Below are 23,895 nucleotides of genomic sequence, written 5' to 3' on the forward strand. Positions count from 1 at the left end.
ATGGCTTCTGAATGCTTAGAACCTCCAGGTAAATAAAAAGCCCCAAAATATACAAAACAGATTAAATGGGAAACCAGATTCAACATTGAAAATGAAAAGATAAATACTGAATTGTACATGCATATGAACTAAGCATTTCTGGAACAATTAAAAATGAGAGTCTGGATTTCAGCTTGTACATTGGTGCTACCCAGGACCATAATAATTCTGTAGAGAAACCAAATGAGGTGTTCAGTTTTCATTAGACAACAGTTAACCAGCTAGGGCGCTCACAGCTGGCAACACAGGTAACATTATTTGTATACAGGCCAAGACAAAGCAGCAGAACGTTGACAGCTGTCACTGAACAGGGACATCCACATTGCCTTCTATTTAGTAAGATGTTTGTTTAGCTCTATTGTCGGTATACGAAATAAATATAGTTTTGTATTATTGGTGGTTACCTAATTTTACTCAATTCTACAGTAAGCCCACATAAACTAGCACTTGTTGACTGTTTCTAAAGGAACACTTTCAAATAAAGTTTAGTCACATTCAAGACAATGAATGAATTAAAAAAAAAATCACTGAATGAAGTCAAAATGCACACACACACAAAAAGATATGTAGATTATCATATTTAATGGGACTACTAAATTAATATTATAAAATATTGTATCTTTGCAGGACAACCTCTCATCCATTTTCTTCTAAATTCCTAGACACAAAATACAATGTTAGATAAAACTAAAATCTCACCGCATTCTACTACATTATATGTTTAAAAATGCTGATGCACAAATAAACTTTGTTACTATTAGTGTTAAGCTCAGAACAATAATTTCAGTGAAATTATTTGGCTATACATGCTAATAATGACCCTCAGCTACTCCAGACAGCATTTTACATTTTGTTACATGGTAATATTAAATGTCACAAACACCTCAACATAGGAACCCCTTAACCTTCAGTCAAAGTTTAGAAATACATGTCACCGACCCATATTGAGCAACATCTTCAACTACAAAAACATATGTAATGCCCATAATAAAATATAATTATTCCAACATAAGGGTATCATCAGAAGAAAAATGTAAGTAAAAGTCCAAGGGGATTTTTAGCTTTTACACAGAGGAATCTCCATTACGCTTATGTACACATTTATTTGATCACTGTTAATGATAATGAAATAGTCTACAACTACCATTTGCTTATTTTCCCTCTTTTCCAGATGCCACAGATCTCGACCTCCACCTACAGCAAAATTGGGTGGGAGTGTAGATCTGCTGGAGGGTAGGAAAGCTCTATAGAGGGAATGGCAAGAAAATGTGCCAGGGGAGGTTTAGGTTGGACATTAGGAAAAGGTTCTTCACCCAGAGGGTGGTGGACACTGGGACAGGCTCCCCAGGGAGGTGTCACAGCCCCAAGCCTGACGGTGTTTAAGAAGAGACTGGACAATGTCCTCAGACACATGGTGTGAACTGTGGATTGTCCTGTGCAGGGACAGGAGTTGGACTCGATGATCCTTGTGGGTCCCTTCCAACTCAGGACATTCTATGACTTCTGTGATTCTATGATCTGGACAGGATGGTTAGTTGGGCTGAGGACAGTTTTATGAGGTTCAACAGGGTCAAGTGCCAGGTCCTGCACTTGGGCTACAACAACCCCAGGCAGCGCTACAGGATCAGGGAACAGTGGCTGGAAAGCTGCCTGGCACAGAGGTATCTGGGGGTGTTGATTGACAGCAGCTGAACATGAGCCAGCCGTGTGCCCAGGTGGCCAAAAAGGTCAACAGCATCCTGGCTTACATCAAGAATTCCGTGGCCAGCAGGACTAGGGGAGCAATTGTCCCCTGTACTCAGTACTGGTGAGGCCCCACCTTGAATATTGTGTTCAGTTTTGGGCTCCTCACTGCAGGAAAGACATTGAGATGCTGGAGAGAGTTCAGAGAAGGGCAACAAAGCTGGCGAGGGGTCTGGAGCACAAGTCTGATGAGGAGCAGCTGAGGGAGCTGGGGCTGTTCAGCCTGGAGAAAAGGAGGCTGAGGGGAGACCTGATCGCTGTCTACAACTACCTGAAAGGAGGGTGTAGCATGGAGGGTGTTGGTCTCTTCTCCCAAGTAACAAGTGATAGGACAAGAGGAAATGGCCTCAAGTTGTGTCAGGGAAGGTTCAGATTAGGTACCAGGAAAAAGTTCTTCACGGAAAGCGTTGTCAGGCATTGGAACAGGCTGCCCAGGGAAGTGGTGGAGTCACCATCCCTGGAGGTGTTTAAAAGATGTGTGGATGAGGTTCTTAGGGACATGGTTTAGTGCTAGAGTTAGGTTATGGTTGGACTCGATGACCTTGAGGGTCTCTTCCAACCAAAACGATTCTATGATTATCTATAGTTAGTAGGTGTCCCTAGGAGAAAAACATAAGTGTAATCATATAGATCGCAGTTTAACTGCTCTACTGACCCTCCAAACATTGAATTGAGCAGGGACAGCATGACCTTGAAACACTTCATTCTTTCAGGTGACAAACAGTCATGCTGAAGTCAGTCTTTTATCACCATGAAAGACATTCAAATTCTCAGAGAGCTTTACCTCCCATGACAATGGAGGTTTATGGATAGAAGTTTGATTTCTTAACTTCCTGACCTGTAGCTGGAAGTTAGTGTTTTCTTGTTCCCCGATATAATTAGAGACAAAAGACCAGCAATATCAGGAAAAAGGAAATCTTACTACCTATGTCATAAAACAGCAAATGCTAAGTTGTTCACTTTTTCAGCTGACAACTTCCATTGAAACTTTCATTATTACTTCTGGGAAAATATTGATAACGGTACTAAGACAGCCTATACATGCAATAGAAAGTAAGTCTGTATTTCATGCGAGGGCTATGCCTTCGTTAAAAAAACCCCACACACGCTACTTCCAAGAAATAATCGAAACTCAAAAGTCTCAAGTGTCAAAAATAATTACAGATCCTTAAAGTGAGTTGTTACAATCGCTATAAAACATTTTTCTTTCTCCTAATTTCAAACAAAGAAGCACAGTGAGGATGTACTTTGCTGGACTGAAAGCATAAATTTTATTATCTGACACAGCCTGCCTTAATACTCTGGAATTTTTATTTTATTTTTTTTCCTTCAGAACACCAACGTAGAGAAGAGCTATAAAATGTACTACTAAGCCAAACAGAAACTTGCTAATCCTAATACAATCATTCATAAGTCTCCTGGCAAAACAAACTTAAATTAATGCATTATTACTATTAAAAAACTGTAGCAAAGTAATATTGCCTAGTTTTCTGCTTGTTAATTCATCAGTTCTAAAGTTGGTATATTCTAAGCTGCTTAAAAACTCTAGTACTTCAGACAGCAATTTTATTATGAAACTCTATCTTATCATTACAAACTAAATATAATTCCAAATTTATGTACAAGCAAATTCATTTTATCAGTAAGGCTCAGCTTTTCCCTAAGGATATTTCTAACATATTCACAGTATAATATATCACAGAAAATCCATATCTGTCCCACAGATCTTTGGATAGTAGCATTGCAAGATGGCAATTCATTCTGCTTGATGAGTCTATTCAATTTTATCCAGATGTCTTCCAAATTTTGATTATTACAAACAGACTGTTCAATTGTCCACTTTGCTCTATAAAATGCATGTAGTTTTAGTCTTTCCAAATTATTTTGCAGTTCTTGAGATAAAGGAAGAATCTTTTCTTTAAGCTTAGGGCTAGGAACAGAGACACTCCAAGATCTTCTCAACTTTTGTTTTCCATTAGATGGTGGTTGTTCTTGATTCTCCAAGTTAATTATTCTGTGAACAGTTTGTGCTTGGATTAAATTCTGCTCATGTTTCATGTTAGACTGAAACTCAGAGAGATTTTTTGTCCAGTCATAATCAGGAGATCCTGTAACATATTCTGGACCTGTAGAAAGTTGCTTCAATTCTTCCGCTTCCTCATGAGAAATAACAGGTGGCAGCTTTTTTGGTTTGAGGGGAAGTCTGTACAAATCATTTGGAAACCAGGGTGCAAATCTTGGTAAACGACGAATGGGAAACTCCTTCACTGCTGCTTCTGCAAATTTCTGCAGTTTCATTAGATCTCTCTGATGTGGTCGATAATGCAAGACCACTTCCATGCTTGTACAGTAGGAATCCATTTACTTTTAAGAAAAGGAACAGCCTCTTGATTAGGATTCTCAAATATAGACTGAAACATCTTATTTACAAGAATTTCCTTGCCCCGTGCTGCAAAGATCAGTAGAAAACAGGACCTAAAGCAGAAGTGTTATAAAAAATAAGATACTACCATATTAAGAAAAACATGACTAGGATATTTTACAAAAAAGCAACATGTAGTAAAAATAGGCTAGAACATTCTACTTTATCCAGGCTGAACATAAGTGACCGTATTCCACCATTACCAGTGTAATTTCAGTACACTGAACATTACCCGTATGCATGCAGTTTACTCAACAATGTCCCTCCCTGGAGTATCCATCGTCTCTTACTTGCCATCCATCGTTATTTTTGCTATATTGTTGTGATGCACATTAAAAGACATAGTTACTACTGCCTAGTTTCTTAAACTTACCAGACAAATCTATCTTTTTAACGGTGTTTTCCTCCTACACCTCAACATTTTAAACCAGGGCATATAAAGCAACTAGAAAACATTTATGTTACAAAAACCCTTCCTGATATAGTACTGACCAGCGCAGCAATTTTTAAAGTCACAAGTTAAAAGAGAAGTGCTATAGGCAAATTGAAGTTCTCATATCAGAATTACACATTTAGTTTTAGTCTCAGAGCTTCTGAGCAATACATGCAGCCATCCTTTTAGTCCTTAAGGACTTGATAATTTCTTAATTTATTAGACTTTTAGAACAACTAAAGGACTTGCTAAGTACTTAAAGACTTTATACTTTCACACATCAATGCTTTCTTTCATACAAAGATTTTATTAAATGGGAGGGGGAGGAAGGAGAACTACAAACACTACTACATAACACAACATAACATGAACTCTCTTGCTGTCCTGTTTTTCCCCTCTAACAAGTTTGCAATCATTTCAGGTTCTCTGAAAGGGATCCGTGATATACAATAATATTAAAATCGATAAAATCTAGGATTGCTTAATCATTGCACTGCCAAGATTTTGTTTAAAATAGTCACAATGCAAACAAACCCTGACACCTTTCTCACTTCTTTTGCAAAATCTACAGCCTGGACACTCCACCAAATTCAATACAAGCCCTATTGGTTTCTTACAAACGATCCATCAAAAACTTTTTGCGTTGAATTAACTATTTTCAAAATGCATTTGTAGTGTCAGCTGGTGATGTTTAACATTCACAGAATTTTGGCTTTGTGTGTCAACGGCAAGTTGAACATGAGCCAACAGTGTCCCTGGCAGCCAAGAGGGCAACCGTGTCCTGGGTGCATCCAGCACAGCATCGCCAGCCGGGCAGGGAGGGGATTGTCCCGCTCTGCTCTGCACTGGTGCGGCCTCACCTGGAGCACTGGGTGCAGGTCTGGGCAACACAGGATTAAAAGGACATAAAGCTACTGGAGAGTGTCCAGAAGAGGGCTATGAAGTTGGTGAAGGGTTTGGAGGGGAAGCCGTAAGAGGAGTGGCTGAAGTCACTGCGTTTGTTCAGCCTGGAGAAGAGGAGACTAAGAGAAGACCTCACCACAGCTACAGCTTCCTCACAAGGGGAGGAGGAGGGGCAGGTGCCAAACTCTTCTCTCTGGTGACCAATGACAGAACCCGAGGGAATGGCAGGAAGATGTGCCAGGGGAGGTTTAGGTTGGACATCAGGAAAAGGTTCTTCACCCAGAGGGTGGTGGACACTGGAACAGGCTCCCCATGGAGGTGTCCCAGCCCCAAGCCTGACAGTGTTCAAGAAGAGACTGGACAACACCCTCAGACACATGGTGTGAACTGTGGGGTTGTCACATGCAGGGACAGGAGTTGGACTCCAATGATCCTTGTGGGTCCCTTCCAACTCAGGACATGCTATTATTCTATGTGTGTGTGTGTGTGCGCGTGTACATATACGAAAAAGGCCTTGTTGATCTTTGAATTATGGTTAACAGTTTTTATCGTGACATGCAGAGACCATTAAAAACTCTCTCTAGGAGTGTTTTAAAACTAGTAAATGGGCAGAAGATGGGCTCTGAAACCACCTACATACCTGCACTACTTTATCACCTGAGCAGCCTCACTGATTTAGAATGCTTGCAGAATTGAGGTTATAACCAACTCTTCATTACTGCTACTTAACTAGCAGCATTTATTTTATAAAGAGCATGGTTAGAAAAAAAGAAAGCAAATATTATGTCTGGTGACTGAAACAAGGTGAAAGAAGATCCAGGCTTTTCCGTGTTTCAGTTGCTGACTTTAACTGGTATGCAGCTGCCAGCAGAAAAGATCAAGTTCTTGATAGAGCTTCTTTGATTTCTGTATTAATTCTGCAAGGTATGTGAGAGACATTCACGTTTTTGTTTTCATGATTTGTGAATCAAGGCTGCAAACCCAGTAGTTATGCATTAAGCAGGAGGTTAAAGGGGCAAAAACCATTTAAGGGGGAAAAAAACAACCAAACGAAAAGACAGCAGGGAACTGGAAATTTTTTAAAAAATATTTGCTTGTAACTGCTATAAGCCTTGTGCAAAACGCAAAGGGATCGAACCGCTTCGATGGCCCCACGGGGCGGGGCAGGGCTTTCCCTCGGGCACCTCCCGCCCGCCGGGCGCTCCTGCCGGGCCGCTCCCCGCTCCGCCGCCTTCTCAAGCAGCGGGAAGAGGCGGCCTCGCCCCCGGAACGGACACGACGTTTCACGCTCGGATCGCGCCCCGGAGCCCCCGCCGCCTCGGCTCCCCCCTCCCGCCCGCGGCGCCAGGCCCGGCCGCAGCGCCCCGCCTCTTCCCCGGCCCGCCTCGCCCCGCAGGGCCGGCCCCAGGGCAAGGAGGGGGCCGAGGGCACGGCGGGCGGAGGGGCCGCGGCAGCAGCGGCCCGAGAGGGCGGGTGACACCGGGTCACACCGAGTGACATCGGCGGGCCCCGCGGGCCGCGCTGTCCGTACCTTTCAGAGCCAGCAAGTGCTCCTGCTTGGGCTGGTTCACGTCCATGGCGCCGACCTTCACCCTACGGGAGGGCAGACGGGCCAAAACGCTGCCGGTGGTGGACCAGCGCAGCCGGGATGAACCTAGGCGCAAAGCCCGGGCCCGCTGCGCACCGCCGAACCCGGAAACAGCTGTCCCAGCATGCAACGCGGCCCCGTCACGGCACCGTCGCGGCGGGAGAAACTACAGCCCCCAGAAGGCACTGCCTCCCGCTCCCCGCGGCGGGCGTGGCGGCGGGCACCCCGCGGGCGTTCCGAGGAGCCACCGCCTCCTCCTGTGCATGCCGGGACGTGTGGTGCTCCGGAAACCCCGGGGATATCTGTGCGGCGCGATGGGAACCGTAGTTCTGCCGTGCGAGCCACAGGCGGAGGCCGCGCCGCGGATGAGCCGGCGGGGCGGGGCGGGGCCGGCGGGGCGGGGCGGAGCCGGCGGGGGGGGCGGGGCCGGCGGGGCGGGGCGGGGCCGGCGGGGCGGGGCGGGGCCGGCGGGGCGGGGCGGGGCCGGCGGGGCGGGGCGGGCGGGCGGGCGGCTGCCGGCTCCCTGCTGCTTCCTGCCGGCTCCCTGCTGCTTCCTGCTGGTCGCCGCTGCGCTCCCCCCTCCCCAAGATGGCGGCCCTGGGTGTAAACAAGGCCGGGGCTGGTGCCGGGCCAGACGGCAGCCGGGGGCCCGGCACCGGCAGCGGCCGCGGCCCGGCTGGTGCCGCAGTGAAGGTGAGACAGGCTGCCCGGCCCTTCGCGCCGTCCTGGCAGAGCAGGCTGTGGTGGCCGGGGCTGCGCCGTCTGTGCCCCGGCTGGAGGAAGGGGGAGCGCGGGGTCCCGGGCACAGGAGGCGTCCCCTGAAGCCGGGCCAGGAGTCCGCTTCGGAGGCCCGTTCCCCGCCTCGTCCGCCTGGAGCCGCGATGCCGTGGGTGCCTCGGGGCGGGAGGCCTGCGAGTGACGGGGGGAGGCGCGGCTGCCGCACGGCGACGAGCTGTCTCGGGGGAAGCGGGACGAATGGGCTCCTGGAGGCTGCTGTCTAATGGATTGCCGTTTGGATTTTTTTTTTTTTTTTCCCTCCTAAATGACGATACATTTTGCTTTTATTAGCGGTTCAAGACGTTCGAGTCCCCAACTGATTGTTCCTGCTACCTCGATGATCTGTTGGTAGCTTTGTAAATTGCTAACTTGGTATGACTGACCTTTTCATGCGCATCGGCTATGAATGGAAACTTTCTCCACCGGCTACCAGTCTGCTTTGGCAAGGTCTTGCCTCCCCTTTTCCTTTCCCTGCAAGGACGTTTCTGCTTACTTAGTTGTGCTGCTTGACTGATGGGCGTTTCTTGTAAAAGTGCGTAAATGAAGTGAGCAAGAACTAGTGGTGATCAGGTGGGATGCTGAAGAATTAAAATGTTTTGTTGATGTCTCTTTAAATGTCATTCTCATGATCATTATCTGTGTGTACGAAGCAAAATTAATGACTTGGCCTATCCGCTATGATTGCAGGAACTTCTGTAAAATAAACTGTATGGCTTACTGTATGAAGTTTTGCTTTTTTATCAGTTCAAAACCAAATATGGTCTCTTCATAAATTATAGGTTCTTGAGTGTGGAGTCTGTGAAGATGTATTTTCTTTGCAAGGTGACAAAGTTCCTCGTCTGCTTTTGTGTGGCCATACTGTCTGCCACGACTGTCTTACCCGGCTTCCCCTTCATGGCAGAGCAGTTCGTTGTCCTTTTGATCGACAAGTTACTGAACTAGGTAAGAAAATGTAAGGCTAAAGTTCTTAAAACCTACTTAGCCAAGGATATTATAAGATAATTCTAGATACAGGTTCTTAATGCTCCACTTGGTGATAATATTTCCAAGTAATGAATGTTCAGTGTTCCTTTTCATTCCAAGAAGCTCATAGCACTGTTCAGCACTAGTGAAATAGATATCTCAGAAAAGGAAAGTCGGGATCTTGTCTTTATCGTCTTGGACCTGGGTTTGCAAGCTTTATACCTTGAAGTCTTTTTGTACACCTATATTTACAAAGGGATTGCTCTATTTTAGATCAGTGTCTAAGGGTTCCTGAATGGTTATGAGTTTCTTCTTGTCCTAAATACTAAATGAAACATGCAATTAAATAAATAGTTTCTTTGACAAACAGATTTGTCTGGATTCATGATGAAGTGATACAGAGGGAAGTAACAGTGGTAACAAACTTGGTTTTTAAAATGTGAAGTAATTCTGTATATGCAATAACTGATACTGGCAGGCTATCAACAGGAATTCCTCTGATGTAGGAGTGTCTGCAGACAGTATACAAAAGGATAAGATACAGCTTTTGTCCAACAGTGAGAGTTTCTATTAGGCAAAAGGTGACACATGCTTATAATTCCTTCAGAATAGGAATTACCTTTTCAGCATAGGGTTACAGAGAAGACAAGTTATCGGAAGAATTTGTGCTGAGAACTTGTTAATAGCACTGGCTCCTGCCATTTTGAATAGCACAGGGTAAAAAAAGCTGTTGGAAGGAGGAGAATCCTCAGAGGAGATCTTTAATATAGTAATCCACGAAAGAAATGTTTAAATATCAGATTCGGTCAAATAAGAATTTACTTAGCAGTAGGAGAATCTGCTAGAGTGCAGACCAAGCTGAGACGAATATTAAGGCACTCTGTGGGATGCGTTCATGGAGATACGAGCCAGGAAGAGAAACAGCAGTCTCATATGAAAGAGGAGTTTGTTTTCAGTGGGGTGGGAGGTGGTTAGTCTGAGCGTCATGACTGATTGCCGATTTAGAAGATGTGGTTAAAAGAGTCATGAGTTTTACTTCTTATCTATGACTTTATAGCTACACAAGATTTTTAAAGTATACTTTTAAGGGGGAGAATGTTAAAGCAGAAATCCTGCCGTTGTGAAACATTTCTGTCCAAGACCTCTTCTTGTATATTGTAAAGTCAAAGTAGCATTTTTATTATGATAGGGAACTTGTCGGCTCAAAGATTTTATTGTGCTCTCCCCCGTCCCCCTGCCCCCCCCAGGCATCTGAAAGTATCCTATCATATTTTTTGTGGGTTTCAGATTCAACAAAAATAAAGCTTCATAAAGACATTTAATTTTTTTCATTTTACATAATACTGAGGAGCTTCTGGTGAAACACAGTGAAATGTTATTTGGCTGGTAAGGCTACTACAGAAAGGAAGAGGGAAGAAAAGCTTCAGCTTTTGTGTCTAGGGTAACACACTTGCTTCCTGCTGGCTAGTACTAGAAAGAGGCATGATATGTTGTGACCAGCAGTTGCTCAAAAAACTAATAAGTAGAAAATTTTAGCAAAACAGCTTGAAAGTAAAAATGCTTCTGTGAATAAAAATGTTCTGCCTGGTGATTTGAGCTGGAAGAGGGTTGTAGCCACTTTACGTCTTACCAGGTCTGTAAGAATTGTCTTAAGAACTATTGTTGCTTCCAGCATGTCAAAATGGGGAGGGGTTGTGGAATGCAGCTTGTCATGGCCCCTTTTGGAGGAGTCTGTGCTTTTGTTATCTTGCTCTAATCACCCGGTAGTTATTGCTGTTAGGTTAAGTCTGCTGAGCTTTATTTCTGTTGGAGTGGAGCTGTGAGGGAGACATGGCAACTCCAGACCCAAGTAACTTCTCATCCTTCCTTCCATTTGAGGGCATGTGAGAAAGCAAGCTCCATTTTCACCCATTCCTGTGATTGCTATTCTGCCATTTAATGAAGTAGTCTCAGGAAGCTGTTCAGTATCTAAATCTAGGTTATAGGATCACTGCCAAGAAAACATACTGTTGAAAGAAAAGCTGTATAATCAGGGCATAAAGCTGCCTGTGTTTAACAAAGTTCCTTAATCAGTAACTGTGGATTTTACAGATGTTTTTAGTTGGTCATTTAACCTATACTGTTCAGCAGATAGACTTGTTTTCCTTTGCTCTTGTTACTAACTCACATAATCCCATGCTCATCCAAGTATTCCCAAGGAATCTTGGGAACTTTTAAAAATAAATACTCAGGGATCTATCTATCTATCTATATATATCTGTATATTTTTTGTGTTCTGAAGTGGACGCTTGATTTAAACTTACCGGCCGGTCTCTTTTACACACCCGTATGAGAAGGTAGGATTAGAAGAACTTTGTCAATCAGGATTTCTGGGAATATGGAGTCTGCAAGTGAAAATTGACAGCACACCGTTTACATGCTTATCAAAATCTTCTAATAGTTCATAAAATCTTGCTATGAGAGATAGTATTTGGTAATGAACTGGTGGGACTAAAGCCTGCCCAAACCATATTACTTGGCAGAGTAGACTAAACATAGATTTTTGAAGGGTTTTTTTGAGACTTCTTTAATGAAGTTGTCTGTGATTAATCTTCTAATGGATAATTTTAAATGAGTATGTACATGTTGAAGGCATGTGAGCTGTCTAGTGGCTATCTTTAACTAGGTTAACATTCTGTAACCAAAAAGATGTAACAGAAAAGCTTTTTCAATTTTCAGAATTTTGAAGCCATATATTCTGGAGATTATGTTAACCTGGGAAATGTATTTAGGGGAAAATCTATAAAATGGTCTTTGTAGAAGAAGAGACTCCTCTTAAAGCGTTTTCCTTAAAGTATCTTGATTTGGGAGAGAAGCTGGATCATTTCTTGCAAACTGCTTTCTCTTTCCTTCTGTGTTAGATTAGTGGTTGGTTTGTTTGTTTTGTTTTGCGAGTTTGTTTTTTTTAATATGTGGACCAGGGAGCTGTTGGGAAGGATGTGCTTATGTAACAGCTTTGGAGGCTCTGACTTTTGACTTAGGCTGAGCAACTCTGCTAAGGAAGCCTTTAACAGTTTATGGCTCGGGTGAACTCTTCCTACCATCATCACATTACAGGGTTGAAACTATTTTCTGTCATTAGAACTTGTTGAACTGATGTAAGCACGTATCCTTCCTGGAATCCATCCCATTGGAATTGTTTACATTTATATATTCTATTGCTAGTGTTTGAGTGCTAAGACAAAACTTTAAAACATTGTGTGAGAAAATGTGGCTATAATGTAACATTCTCTTGACTTTGTTCAGACATTTAGACAAAGCTTGCTCTTTTTTTCCTTGCTTTATTTATAATCCTTTTGCAGACAAGCCTCGTGCTTTTCTAAATGACATTTGTATTGTTGGCGGGAGTTGGTCTTAGTATCTTCACTCTGTCACTATTTCATTCTTGGCTGACACACTTCCTGCTATTTGTGTCTTATTCTCCTTTTGAGACAGTCAGATTGTGTAGTGGTTTTGTAATGGGTACAGACATCCCTTTTAGGCACAAGGATGAGATCACTAGACTCTTTTACATTTGTGACCAAAGCAGAATTTGAGCTGAAGAGATTAAAGAGATCTATTTATATGAGTCATCTTTTAGTGTTTTAAAATATAAACACTTTATTAGATGTGTCGAGAATGTGTATGTTGAGTATGTAGTAATTTTGTAGTAGGCTTAGTGTAGAAAAAAGCAAGGTGGCTTTTTCTCAGGTACATGAACTTTATGGTAGATACCAGTGAAATGGGACATGATAACGTATGTTTTATGGGGTGCTTACTGGTTATAAATGCTACTTCAGTAGATTAGTAGTTGATGTGTGAGCCTTGCCTTTTTTTCCATCTCTGTCCAAGATTGACAGTGCACTGACAATGTACAACATGTTTTAGCAAATCTCAGAATATATTATAAAAAGTTAAAAAAAGTAAAAGCAATGTAACTTTGTTTCTCCTGACAGCTTTAAGTTATGAACTAGAAAATAAATGCAGAATATCTACAGAGGTATCTTTTCTGATCTTTTCTGTTGATTGCATGTCAATAAATTAGTTCTGCTTTGACTTTTCTGGCTTGGCTTTCTCTTCATGTTAGACATGGAACAGAACTGACCTGATTAAAGTCAGATACAAGAATGTAAACTGAGGAGAGTACATCTTTGTTTTTTATAATAAACATGTTAAAACCTATGAAAGAAAATACCTTTTTAAGAAACTCTGTAATGATTGAACAGCTTTTTCCTCTCAGCCTTTTCCAACATTTGCTTAAATGCTAAGACAATATTTGCTTAAAGGCTAATTTTCTGTAATCTGTTTCATAAGTAGATTTCTCCTTTTGGTGTGTGTACATCCACATATACTCTGCTATTAATGGCTATCTGGATTAGTGGCTTATCTGGAGATACGAGGTCCACATTAGTATCAGCAGTCATTATACTGGTGTGTTGTTAATGTGGGTATTTTGTATACTGTAGTAACTGAAGGTTGTACACAGTTAGTTTGCTACAGGACAGTGCTATTCTAAACACTGTAGGAAAGAACCTTTAGCCACTTTTCTGTCCTTTGCTGTTTGGGAGTTACTATCTAGAAATCTGCCTAGATACAATGTCAGCAAACCCAGACTCCGTTTACAAACTGGTTTGGCATAATTTAGATTCTGAAGGTGAATATTGCTCTCTGTGTTTCTTCGTCTTGTAACAGGGGGTGACTCTTCCATGGTCTGTGTTAAGAAAAACACTGTGATCCTGCTAGGAGTGCTGGAGCTAAAAAATAACTAAGCGCTGAAGTCAGAATTTGTCAAGGCAGATAGCTGTGCTGGTGTTAACTGTAATTGTGGAGGACCAGAACATAACATCTGTAAACTCCTTCAAGATCTGTGGCAAACCAAAGTTAAAATACTTATTTTCTGTCCACAATTTATTTTGTTGAGTGGACTGAGCTTAGACTGAGTTTTGGTAATGCTATCTGTATCAGAGAAGGCTTCCACCGTGGAACTGATAACTGCAGAGAGACTGTCATGCCTTTGTTTTATACCTAACTTCAAAGTTACTAACCAATACCTTGATAGGCCCATTTTCAGAAACAGCAGATTCCCTCAAATGAATAGTCTTTTACTGGTAAGCATTTTTTAAACCACATAGTCGATGTTGTTTTGTACCAGTTGAGGGTGTTGAAGGGGAGAATAGCTTACATATGCTCCCATCTATAGCTAGAGGAGGACAATATTCATCCATTTACCTGTTCTCTGAACTCTGCCTTTTACCCGTGATGCGCATAATTTCTATTTGGAGTTTAGCTACTGAGAATTTTATGGTTGGTGATTTAAACTGTAGGGGAAAATGGCTAGGAAAGAAAGTTTCATGTAGCAAAACTGGAAGCTGTACAAAATGGTAAGGTATACAGTGTGGATATGTTGATTCCTGTTCATATCCCTCTTCAGAGGCATTGTTGCCTTCGCTTTGCCTAGATGTGGCATGCATCTTGCAAAACTAAGTGTTCTGCTTCCCTTGATGGGAAAACAGCTGGCATGTGGGCACTCCAGTCTTCCACTTATTTGTGCCTAGCTGTGTAATGCAGCTCTGCTCTTTGAAACAGTACTGCAGGAAAAACGTCAGGTGGTAAAAGTACTTGAATGTATTTCAAGCAAGTTTTGAAGCCTTAAGATTGAAAGCCAGTCTCATGTTTCTTGTTTCATAGCTCTTGAAGTAAAAGAGAATGTTGTGGTTTAACCCTGGTGGACAGCTCAGCTACACACAGCTGCTTACTTACTCCCCTGCAGTGGGACACAGGAGAGAAATGGAAGGGCAAAAGTGGGTTGAGGTAATGACAGTTTAATAGGTAAAACAAAAGCCGTGCATGCAAGTGAAGCAAAACAAGGGATTCATTCACCACTTCTCATCAGCGGGCAGGTGTTCAGCATCTCCAGGAAAGCAGGGCTCCATTGCCCGTAACTGTTACTTCGGAAGACAAATGCCATCATTTCAAATAGTCCCCCCGCTTCCTCCTTCACCCTGGCTTTTATTGCTGAGCATGATGTTATTTGCTACAAAATATCCCTTTGATCAGTTGGGGTCAGCTGTCCCAGCTGTGTCCCCTCCCAACTTCTTGCGCATCCCTAGCCTATGGGGCAGTGTGAGAAACAGAAGAAGGCCTCAATGCTGTGTAAGGACTGCTCAGCAATAACTAAAATACAGGTGTGTTGTCATCACTGTTTTGGTCATATATCCAAAACACAGCCCCATACCAGCTACCGTGAAGAAATTAACTCAGTCCCAGTCAAAACCAAAACAGAGGATAATTCTTAACAAGCTAAAGCTGAAGACAGAAGAGCTTGCAGATCTGGTTTTGGTTGGTATTTTGTTATTTTGCTTTTGTGTACACTTCTTTAAAAACAATATTGTAACATATCTAGCTCATAAAAGCATTGCCTTTTATGCAGTGAATATATTTGAACAGTGTTTCTGTAACTCTGCAAAGAGTCTTTCTAGCGGCGTGTACTCTATCTGCTGCAAATCCAGACTCCTGTGGGAACTGAAGATCCATGTTCTTAAAACCGTGAAAATGCTAGTTATTCTCTGGTTGTGTGTACCAAGTACACCTGTACTCATGTGAAACATGAGTATTTGGGATGGCTACTTTGTTTTGCTTCATAACTGCCTGCTAGTCATAGTAGTTGATATCTGTTTGTTTGGAACAGCACTTTAATGATACACTGAAGTCTATCGTGTGTTAAATTTCGGAATTGAAGAAGGAAGACATAATGTCTGTATAGAATCAGTGGGATGGCATCTGAATTCCAGAAGGATTCAGAGGGCATACGCCTACTGGACCACCACAGGGCAGCATAATTTAGGAGATATGAAACAACACTCAGGAGAACTGGACAGCTGAAGTAGCCTGGTCTTTCTCTTTGGGAAAATGCGTGGGATACATTTTCTGTGAGTTCCTGTCAGATGCAGACTTCTGTCAGACACCAGATGTGAGGACTGAAAATGTCAAGAGTTTTGAGGCATCATGTGGAACCAGCCTTGGACTCCAGTTGCTGTTCTGCTAGTCTTTGCGTCTGGGTTATGAGAGGCAGCCCAGCCTTTTTCCAGATGTGGCATTGTTTTCTAAAATCGTGTTGTCCAGATCATGCATGAAGCAAAGCATAAACTGAATAAAGCAGTTACTTGAACTTAATAAAGAACTGTAAGTTGTAGGAGGTTTGTTTGTTTGTTTTTTACAGTGAATAGCAAAACTTCAGTGAAGGTTTGGCTCATATTCGTAGACGGGTATGTTTGCTTGAAGTGCAGAACAAATATTTGAATTACAGAAGCAGCATGCATGTACGGTTTTGTCCAGATAGTGGTGTCCCACGCTCCAAAAAGTAATTGCAGCAAACTTTTCTTGTCTTACACAGTTCAAAAGTTCCCTCATTAAGATAGATGAGTCAATTTCAGGCCTACGTATTCTGTTTAAATACAGTGTGGCATTTCCAGTGTGGCACCTTCTTTGCTCCATAAGTGTATGTCTGTCACTACCCTGGGCACTACTGGTAATGTTGTACCTTCTATCATTCTGCTCAATGAAGTTGGTAGATTCTGTACAGTGATGTAGACATCTGACAAAGAGATAAGGGCAATGTTATATGATGAAACTAATGTCCACATCTTGCCTTCCTTTCAGTGCACTGAAGAAGTGCTCTGTTAGTATTCAGCAGTAATGTTGGATATAATTAAGTAATTTCTTGAGCTTGTTTTTGTTCTCAGATATGTTATTTCAAGAGCTGGTAAAAATAATGTTACAAGATTGTAGGCGTTCATGGGTTAACTCTGTGATATCTGCTAGGAAAACAGGATGTTTGGAGGTTTACTGAGGATTGGTTTCTATATCTATGTTCTACCAATTTTGGTGAACTCATTGTAATAAAATCCCCATGACAACAACAGAAGAGCTCATCATAGCATTGAGGGTGGAGGAAGAGCTCATGCATTTCTTTATTTGTCCTTTCCAAGTTAGGAATTGTTAGCAACTGGCATATATTGATACTATATATGAACAGCCTTGTTCGAAAAAGGAAAAAAACCCCAAACCTACCCACAGAAGTGACACTTGTTCTGGAAATTCATAGTGAATTCAACATTAGGCTCCATTAAAAACACCTCTCTATTATCAGATCGTCCATCTGTAATTGGTTGTTTCTAATTTCCAAAAGTATGTAGTTGTGATTCAGCGATGGTAGTCAGCCTATTGCAGTTAATAAAAAATAACTTTCTAGATGTTTTATACTGAGGAAAACCTCAGATTCTGTGCACTCAGTCCTTGAAAATGGTAAACATCTCATTTGAGGAATGTCTGACAGCATTCTACTAAAATATGTTTTTTTCTTTTATATATCTTCAGAGGTCCCTTCCAACCTCAACCCTTCTGTGATTCTGTAATACTAAAAAGTAATGATTCAGTGCTCGAAGATGATGCTTCATCTCTTGAGGCACCTTTACCTTGCAACAGAGAAAACGTCTTTACATTTATGACGATGCTGGAAAAAGTCAAGGGATGATACTTTAATGAAAAAGTAATCACTAGGGTTCTCATTATTAACATGGCCCATGCATGTAGCATTTAGCAGCTGTCATTGGGAATAAATTCTGGTTTTGCTTCTCACGTTGCTGCATGTTAACCTCTATAAAATTAGAATATTACAAGAATAGACATGGACTTCAGCTTTGCTCTAGGGAGTATGAAATATATTCTTTTTGCTATATCAAATAGCCTTGTATGTGGGTCTTTCTTTCTGAGTATTGTTTTAACTCTTAATCTGGTTTTTACCGGACCAAGATCTGCAGTAGGTGTTGCATCTTTTGATTCAGGGGAATAGGAGATTTGTCAGTTTGAATGCTTCACAGCTTCTGTTAGTACAGTAGAAATGTTCACTGTATGTAGTTATGCAAAATATTAGTTTTTATGATACACATTAGAGTTTGTGTGTTCCTTGTAGTCTTTAGTTGTTAGCTATTGCAGATTATTTTACAACTGTTCTCACTGAGATTTTTGTAAATTTTTAATAATATTGGCATCATTTGAGTAGGGAAAATCTGCATAAATATTGAGTAGTTCCATAATGGAAGGAAGACGATGGAAAGGTAGTGTGAGATTACATAGAAAAAGTGGTAGTTGTATCTTACTCTAATTAATATCTCTGTAGTTTTAATATTTGTCAGAATCTCCGCTGTGGTTTGTGAAACTTCTCATGATGGTATTTGCTTTTTCTTCCTCTTCTCTCCTTCATTTAACTCTTCCTCAAATATAGGAGATTCTGGTGTCTGGGGCTTGAAAAAGAATTTTGCTTTGTTGGAGCTCCTGGAACGGTTGCAGAATGGACCTGCTGGGCAGTGTGGGGTGGCAGAAGAAGCCATTGGTCTATCTGGAGAGGTACTGAATTAAAAAAAAGTTTGTTACATTTGTTTAAGATTATCTCTAGATAGAAAAAAGTGAAAGTCGTTTCTTTGCCAAATGTAATTTCACTAATAATGCGGTTATTTTCTTTCAGTATGCAGCATTAAGGCTTCAAATAATTGCTTCATAATTAAATGCTAATATGTACCTACTAAAGCAGAAAATAAAAAGGTATTGCCAAGCATGCATACTTTACCCCTTTTTTAGGCTTTAAAAGATTTCTTTAGAAAAGGTTACTCATTTAGATATTTTACTTACAGTGATTTAAGGGCAGTTTTCTAAAACTTTCAAACTCTTCCTAAAGACTTTAACTCTTCTTCCAGAGTAATTGCTTTTTATAGTCATTTGATATCACTACATCATGTGATAGTACTTCATTATCAAAACTATCTGCTTTAATCATTTCAGTATTAACTGGTATGCAAAAAGTATCGTGCAGTGCCATTCTAGGAATAGATAAGTGTTCTAACTGCCTATTTGTCTATTGGTGTTTTGTCTGTCTGTAACTTTGTAATTCTTTGTTTTCTGATGGCTGCTTTGGAGGAAATGACTGGAGCTTGAATTATTTTAGCCTCTAAACCCTTACAACTTCCACTGAAGTTTGGATTTGTAAAATCGCTGAACATCTCTAGAATCATTTATTGGAATTGACTGTAAATGAAACAGACTTTTATTTTTTAAAAATTTATTGAGACCTTAAAATCAAGTTTTCAAAGTAGTCCAAATTTTTACTAGCGTGTAACCTTCTAAGAGAAGTCCGTTTCCAGGGTTATATTGGTGGCAGGTATTCTGATTTTCCTCAGTCGTTGAGATTAAATGTTAATTTCAGTTTTATCTTTTTTGTTGTTGTTGTTAGAGTATCATTCGTTGTGATGAAGATGAAGCCCACATTGCATCTGTATATTGCACTGTTTGTGCCACTCACCTGTGTGCAGACTGTTCCCAGCTGACTCATTCTACAAAGACACTAGCGAAACACAGGCGTGTACCTCTTGCTGATAAGCCTCATGAGAAGACCATGTGCTCCCAACACCAAGTACATGCTATTGAGTTTGTTTGTTTAGAAGAGGGCTGTCAGGCGAGTCCGCTTATGTGTTGTGTCTGCAAAGAATATGGGAAGCATCAAGGTCATAAGGTATTGCCAAAAATCTGTTTCTAGTTATGCTGTGGGGTGGCTTGCATAATTATTTATCTAATTAAAGTATGAAATATTATCAAGAAAGGAGAGTAGATTCTTGATATGTCTTTATAGGAGTAACTTCATAGTGTTCTTTCACTATCCCTTAATTTTAGATAACTGCCATTACAAGAGAAAAAACATTATTTCTAAGACCACAATAAGTTATTTATATATTAAGATGGACAATCCCTTTGTCTGATGCTTTTCTGAACTTCTCACAGCATTGAGTCACCAGTTCTGAAAGCTGTTTTCATCATGCAAACACTAGGTTCACCCAACCTGGTGCAGTCCAACCACCTGTCTTTTTTTGTAGTTGATAATAGTAAACAGACAAATTTGTATTTACTTGTGTAATTGCTAGATGCCTGTCTTAGTCTCAGCATAACCTGTTACTCCTGATGGCATTTTAAATTGTGAGATGGTTTTAAATTTTTACTTGCCTTTCCTATATATACGTATGCATTAGCACATATACATATACATACACACATATATATTAAATATGTAGTAAAATAGAAAAGATTATTAAGGAAGATATTTATGACTAATCTTTATGTTGCTTTTAACTAATAGCATTCTGTCTTGGAACCAGAAGCAAACCAGATTCGTGCATCCATTTTAGACATGGCCCACTGTATAAGGACTTTCACAGAAGAAATCTCAGATTATTCCAGAAAACTAGTTGGAATTGTTCAGCATATAGAAGGAGGAGAACAAATAGTTGAAGATGGAGTTGGAATGGCCCATACTGAACACGTATGCTTGCTTTTTTTTTTTTTTTTCGAATAACCAAGATAAGGAATTTCTTTGAAAACTATACACAGGTTTTATAAGACAAGGCCTTAACTTCTTATCTCTACCAAATCAATATTGAGGCTTAAGAGATCAGATAGAAGGGAACTTGTAGTCTGTTACACTGGTTTTAGGCTACTCAAAAATAAGAAGGGAGTAGGGAAAGTTGTATAACTGCTAGTACAGCTTTGAAGTACTGTGACAGATTGCATCTGTTCTCAGGTGTTGTGGTACTGTTGAGGATTTTTTCCCTGGTCATTTTTAGTAAGGTGTGTATACATACAGGTAAGCCACCTGATTATTGGAGTAATTTCTTGGAGGATGTTATTCTCAGGGCTGATAAGACTTTCTGCATAGTGAGGACTTGAACTGTGACATAGCCAAGCAGATGTGAACATAAGTTAGAAACTGGAATAAAATGAAAAATATTCTTCTTTAATTAACTGGTGTATTTAATCCTCTGGATCTCCTGACTGCAACATTGTAGGTACCAGGGACTGCAGAGAATGCTCGTTCATGTGTCCGAGCCTACTTCTCGGATCTTCATGAAACCCTTTGTCGTCAGGAGGAGATGGCTCTCAGTGTTGTTGACGCTCACGTGAGAGAGAAGTTGATTTGGCTTAGGCAACAGCAAGAAGACATGACGATCCTCTTGTCACAGGTTTCAACAGCTTGCCTTCATTGTGAGAAGACTTTACAACAGGTAGGTTGGCAAGTGAGCTGTAATATATAACAGAATATGTGGAACTGCAAATTAAGTTTAGGTTACAAAGGAAAAGATTAGGTTGTACTCTTTGCTTATATTTCCTTTACGATGTTAAAACAATAATGATATAACATGAGATTGAAGTATTAATTACAAGGACATATTAGATAAGGGTAATCAGTATGAAAGCATCAAGTGTTCCAGTTGCTGGAAATCCTGTGGCATGATTCTGTTGTCTGGAGTAATTTCTGGTTATTTGTGAGGTTAGTGGGAAGGAGAGATGAAAATGAAGCAAAAAAACAATAAGATTTGTGGGAAGGATTTTACAGTTGCAGTTACCAGTATAAATGTTTGAAGGTAGTTGTCATATGAGGCTGGTAGGAAAAAAATATTTTAGGACTAAATAACTTTGTGTAGCACTTGCAATATGGTGAACTCAACATACTAAATGTGTGAGGAAATTTGCTATATGAAATCATCCGGTTGGTCCATTATTCATTTAATTTAGTAGTAGCAAAAAGTAAATAGTGTATGTAGTGAGCAGTAAACTATATGAGAAATCACTTCATTAATAGGTTATTTCTACTTTTAAAATTTTTTCTTAGAGTGTCTGATTGCTTAGTCACGTGTACTTTTAACTATGCAAATGTTCCCATCCTTAATGTGTGTATATTAATCTGTGTTAAGTGTGTTGCTGTATGCCGCAAAGCAGCAGCTCTACTCCAGCTGCTGAAATGCTATATGAATGATATAAATAGTCTTGATATATAACATTACTGTTTCTTATAATTTATATTCTTATTCCTGTACAGGACTAAGAGAGATCAAAGAAAATGATTTTAAAACTGCAGGACTATTTGGTATCTATTAGTATTAAGGAAGAATGACAAGGCCTTCCCATTTGTATTGCAATTTTAAATAAATCTATTTTGTAAATGTGAGTTTCTTTAACTAGAGCATTTCTATTTAAAACGCTTTCTTTCCAGCCATCATATTTACATTTGTTTAGTTATTTTAAGTAATTTACTGAAGGAAAGGCATACTTTCGTTTTCTTTGTCTGTTTAGGATGACTGCAGAGTAGTGTTGGCCAAACAGGAAATTACAAGATTGTTAGAGACATTACAGAAACAGCAGCAGCAGTTTACAGAACTTGCGGATCACATACAGCTGGATGCTAGCATACCTGTCACTTTTACAAAGGTATTCCTAATCTCATTAAAATATAACTAACTACTTTATGAAATCCGAACTATAATCTAAAAGAAAGCAGGAATAATATATATTCATTATGATGCTGTATTTATTGCAGCAAATTTAGGCAGTTCAGTATCAGTTAGAGAGCCAGAGTGTCTTATCATATGATGATGCCATCAAGTATTTGAGCAACAAAACCACTGCTGTTATAATTAGTGTGAGAAACTTTTGTTTGACTGCATCAGTAGCTTTGCTGGAACCTTACCTGCTTTCTTTTAAATATGTGAGATAGTATTTGTGAGCTCTGGAAACACCTTTCTTTGAAAACATCCCTGATTTGTTGTACATTCAACTCAGACCAGGAATCTATCTCTTGTTTTTCCATCTTTTTGGCTTTTTCATGAGAACAGCATAACTTCTGCAGAATTTTTATTGTTTTATTTCCTGAAAATTGCACACCTATTTTTAAATGTAATAATGCTACTATAACTTTCAGGTTATAATATTAAAAATAATGTATTTATTTCAATTCATGAAATGATAATTTATGTTATAGTTGCTTTGTATTCGTGGGTAGTTTAGACACAGTCCATCTTCTAAGTAGGTTTTTTATTGCTTTAATTTCATTTCAATGGCACCTGTTCTTTGAAAGAGATTAAATTATTTGGAGTTTTATAATGCAATGGCATAAGGTCATTGAATTAACCTGTATTGATGTCATGGTTTGATCACGGGGAGACAATCAAAAACTGTGGCAGATGTATTTTCCTTAACCCTGTTCCCCCTTCCCTCTTCCCCCCCGCCGCCCTCCTCCCCCTTTTCACTAAGGACAGGCGATTTTTGAGAGAAAAGGAAAAGAAGGACAGAGAGAAGAGAGTTGGAAAATTTGAAAATGTTTTACTAACACTACTAAATAAACATAGAGAAAAATAAAGCAGAACAAATATTATAGAATCAGCCTTGCAATTCCCAGCAGCTACTCCGGCAGGATCCTGCAGCCAACCGGAACTAGATTCAGTCTGTCATGAGGCCTCAGCTTGCAGGGATGGCAGAAAAGAAGCAGAAGCGAAGCAGCAGAAGACCCAGCAGCAGAGAAGAGAGAGTGTCCTTCTGGTCTCCACCTTTTATATCCAGGCAGTCGTGAATGTGATGGAATACTCCAGTTGGTCAAATTGTGGTCACCTGACTCAGACCACTTCCTCTCGTTGCTCCCCTCAATGACCCAGGACATTCCACCCCTTGTAACATACCATTCATGGCATATTTAAACCTCATCAATACAATCTAATTAATACAATCTATCAATATGATCTAATTAATTATAACAACTATATACATATATACACAGGCATAGCTCATCATTCTCTTAGTCCGGGGACCATCCTTTGGAAAAGCTCGTTTAAGTTCACTTATCACACATCTAGTACATGTCATGACCACTGTTTGTGGGTTAAAGACATCAACTTTGAAGAAGTTGTCAGGCGCCACTCAAAGAAACCAGCTCTGGTTCCATCACCACTGTCTTGATCTGAAAGACACTTATTAGACACTGTTAGTATGGAAATTAACATCATGCAGTTCAGACTTGACTATTTTCACCTAAAATCAAATCCCCTTGAGGTACACATCAAACTTCTCCATGCTTAAGCATCACCCACCAGGTGCTACCAGGACCTTGGGCAAAAACAATTCCAGGAATGGGCTTGC

At 40.5% G+C, this 23,895-nt stretch overlaps 3 protein-coding genes across 8 annotated transcripts in view; 1 reads left to right on the top strand and 2 right to left on the bottom strand.

Annotated features, from left to right (window-relative positions):
- TRAPPC13 (trafficking protein particle complex subunit 13) overlaps positions 1-7,147 on the bottom strand; it is a 27,464-nt gene extending 20,317 nt beyond the window's left edge. For all 4 annotated transcript variants that reach the window (XM_065655661.1, XM_065655660.1, XM_065655659.1 and 1 more), the window contains exon 1: positions 7,072-7,147. In XM_065655661.1, the coding sequence (XP_065511733.1) occupies positions 7,072-7,117 (46 nt within the window). In that variant the 5' untranslated portion in view covers positions 7,118-7,147. The remainder of the gene's footprint in view (positions 1-7,071) is intronic.
- On the bottom strand, positions 2,885-7,143 carry SHLD3 (shieldin complex subunit 3). The gene is made up of 2 exons (XM_065655668.1): positions 7,072-7,143; positions 2,885-4,257 (listed from the first exon to the last, which is right to left on the bottom strand). The coding sequence occupies exon 2, from the start codon at positions 4,141-4,143 to the stop codon at positions 3,373-3,375; it is 771 nt and encodes a 256-aa protein (XP_065511740.1). The 5' UTR covers positions 4,144-4,257; positions 7,072-7,143; the 3' UTR covers positions 2,885-3,372.
- A 495-nt stretch (positions 7,148-7,642) lies between the features above and the next one.
- TRIM23 (tripartite motif containing 23) overlaps positions 7,643-23,895 on the top strand; it is a 31,254-nt gene continuing 15,001 nt past the window's right edge. For 2 of the 3 annotated variants that reach the window (XM_065655655.1, XM_065655656.1), the window contains exons 1-7: positions 7,643-7,821; positions 8,685-8,847; positions 18,170-18,291; positions 19,172-19,450; positions 20,069-20,251; positions 20,775-20,990; positions 22,060-22,194. In XM_065655655.1, coding sequence (XP_065511727.1) covers positions 7,717-7,821; positions 8,685-8,847; positions 18,170-18,291; positions 19,172-19,450; positions 20,069-20,251; positions 20,775-20,990; positions 22,060-22,194 — 1,203 coding nt within the window. In that variant the 5' untranslated portion in view covers positions 7,643-7,716. The other variant, XM_065655657.1, reaches the window with a different exon arrangement.

Source organism: Caloenas nicobarica, chromosome Z (assembly GCF_036013445.1).
Source record: "Caloenas nicobarica isolate bCalNic1 chromosome Z, bCalNic1.hap1, whole genome shotgun sequence".
In the NCBI taxonomy this organism is placed as follows: Eukaryota; Metazoa; Chordata; class Aves; order Columbiformes; family Columbidae; genus Caloenas; species Caloenas nicobarica.

Excerpts from the sequence above, each read along its gene's own strand:
- SHLD3 (XM_065655668.1), bottom strand. The coding sequence starts at position 4,143 with ATGGATTCCTACTGTACAAGCATGGAAGTGGTCTTGCATTATCGACCA.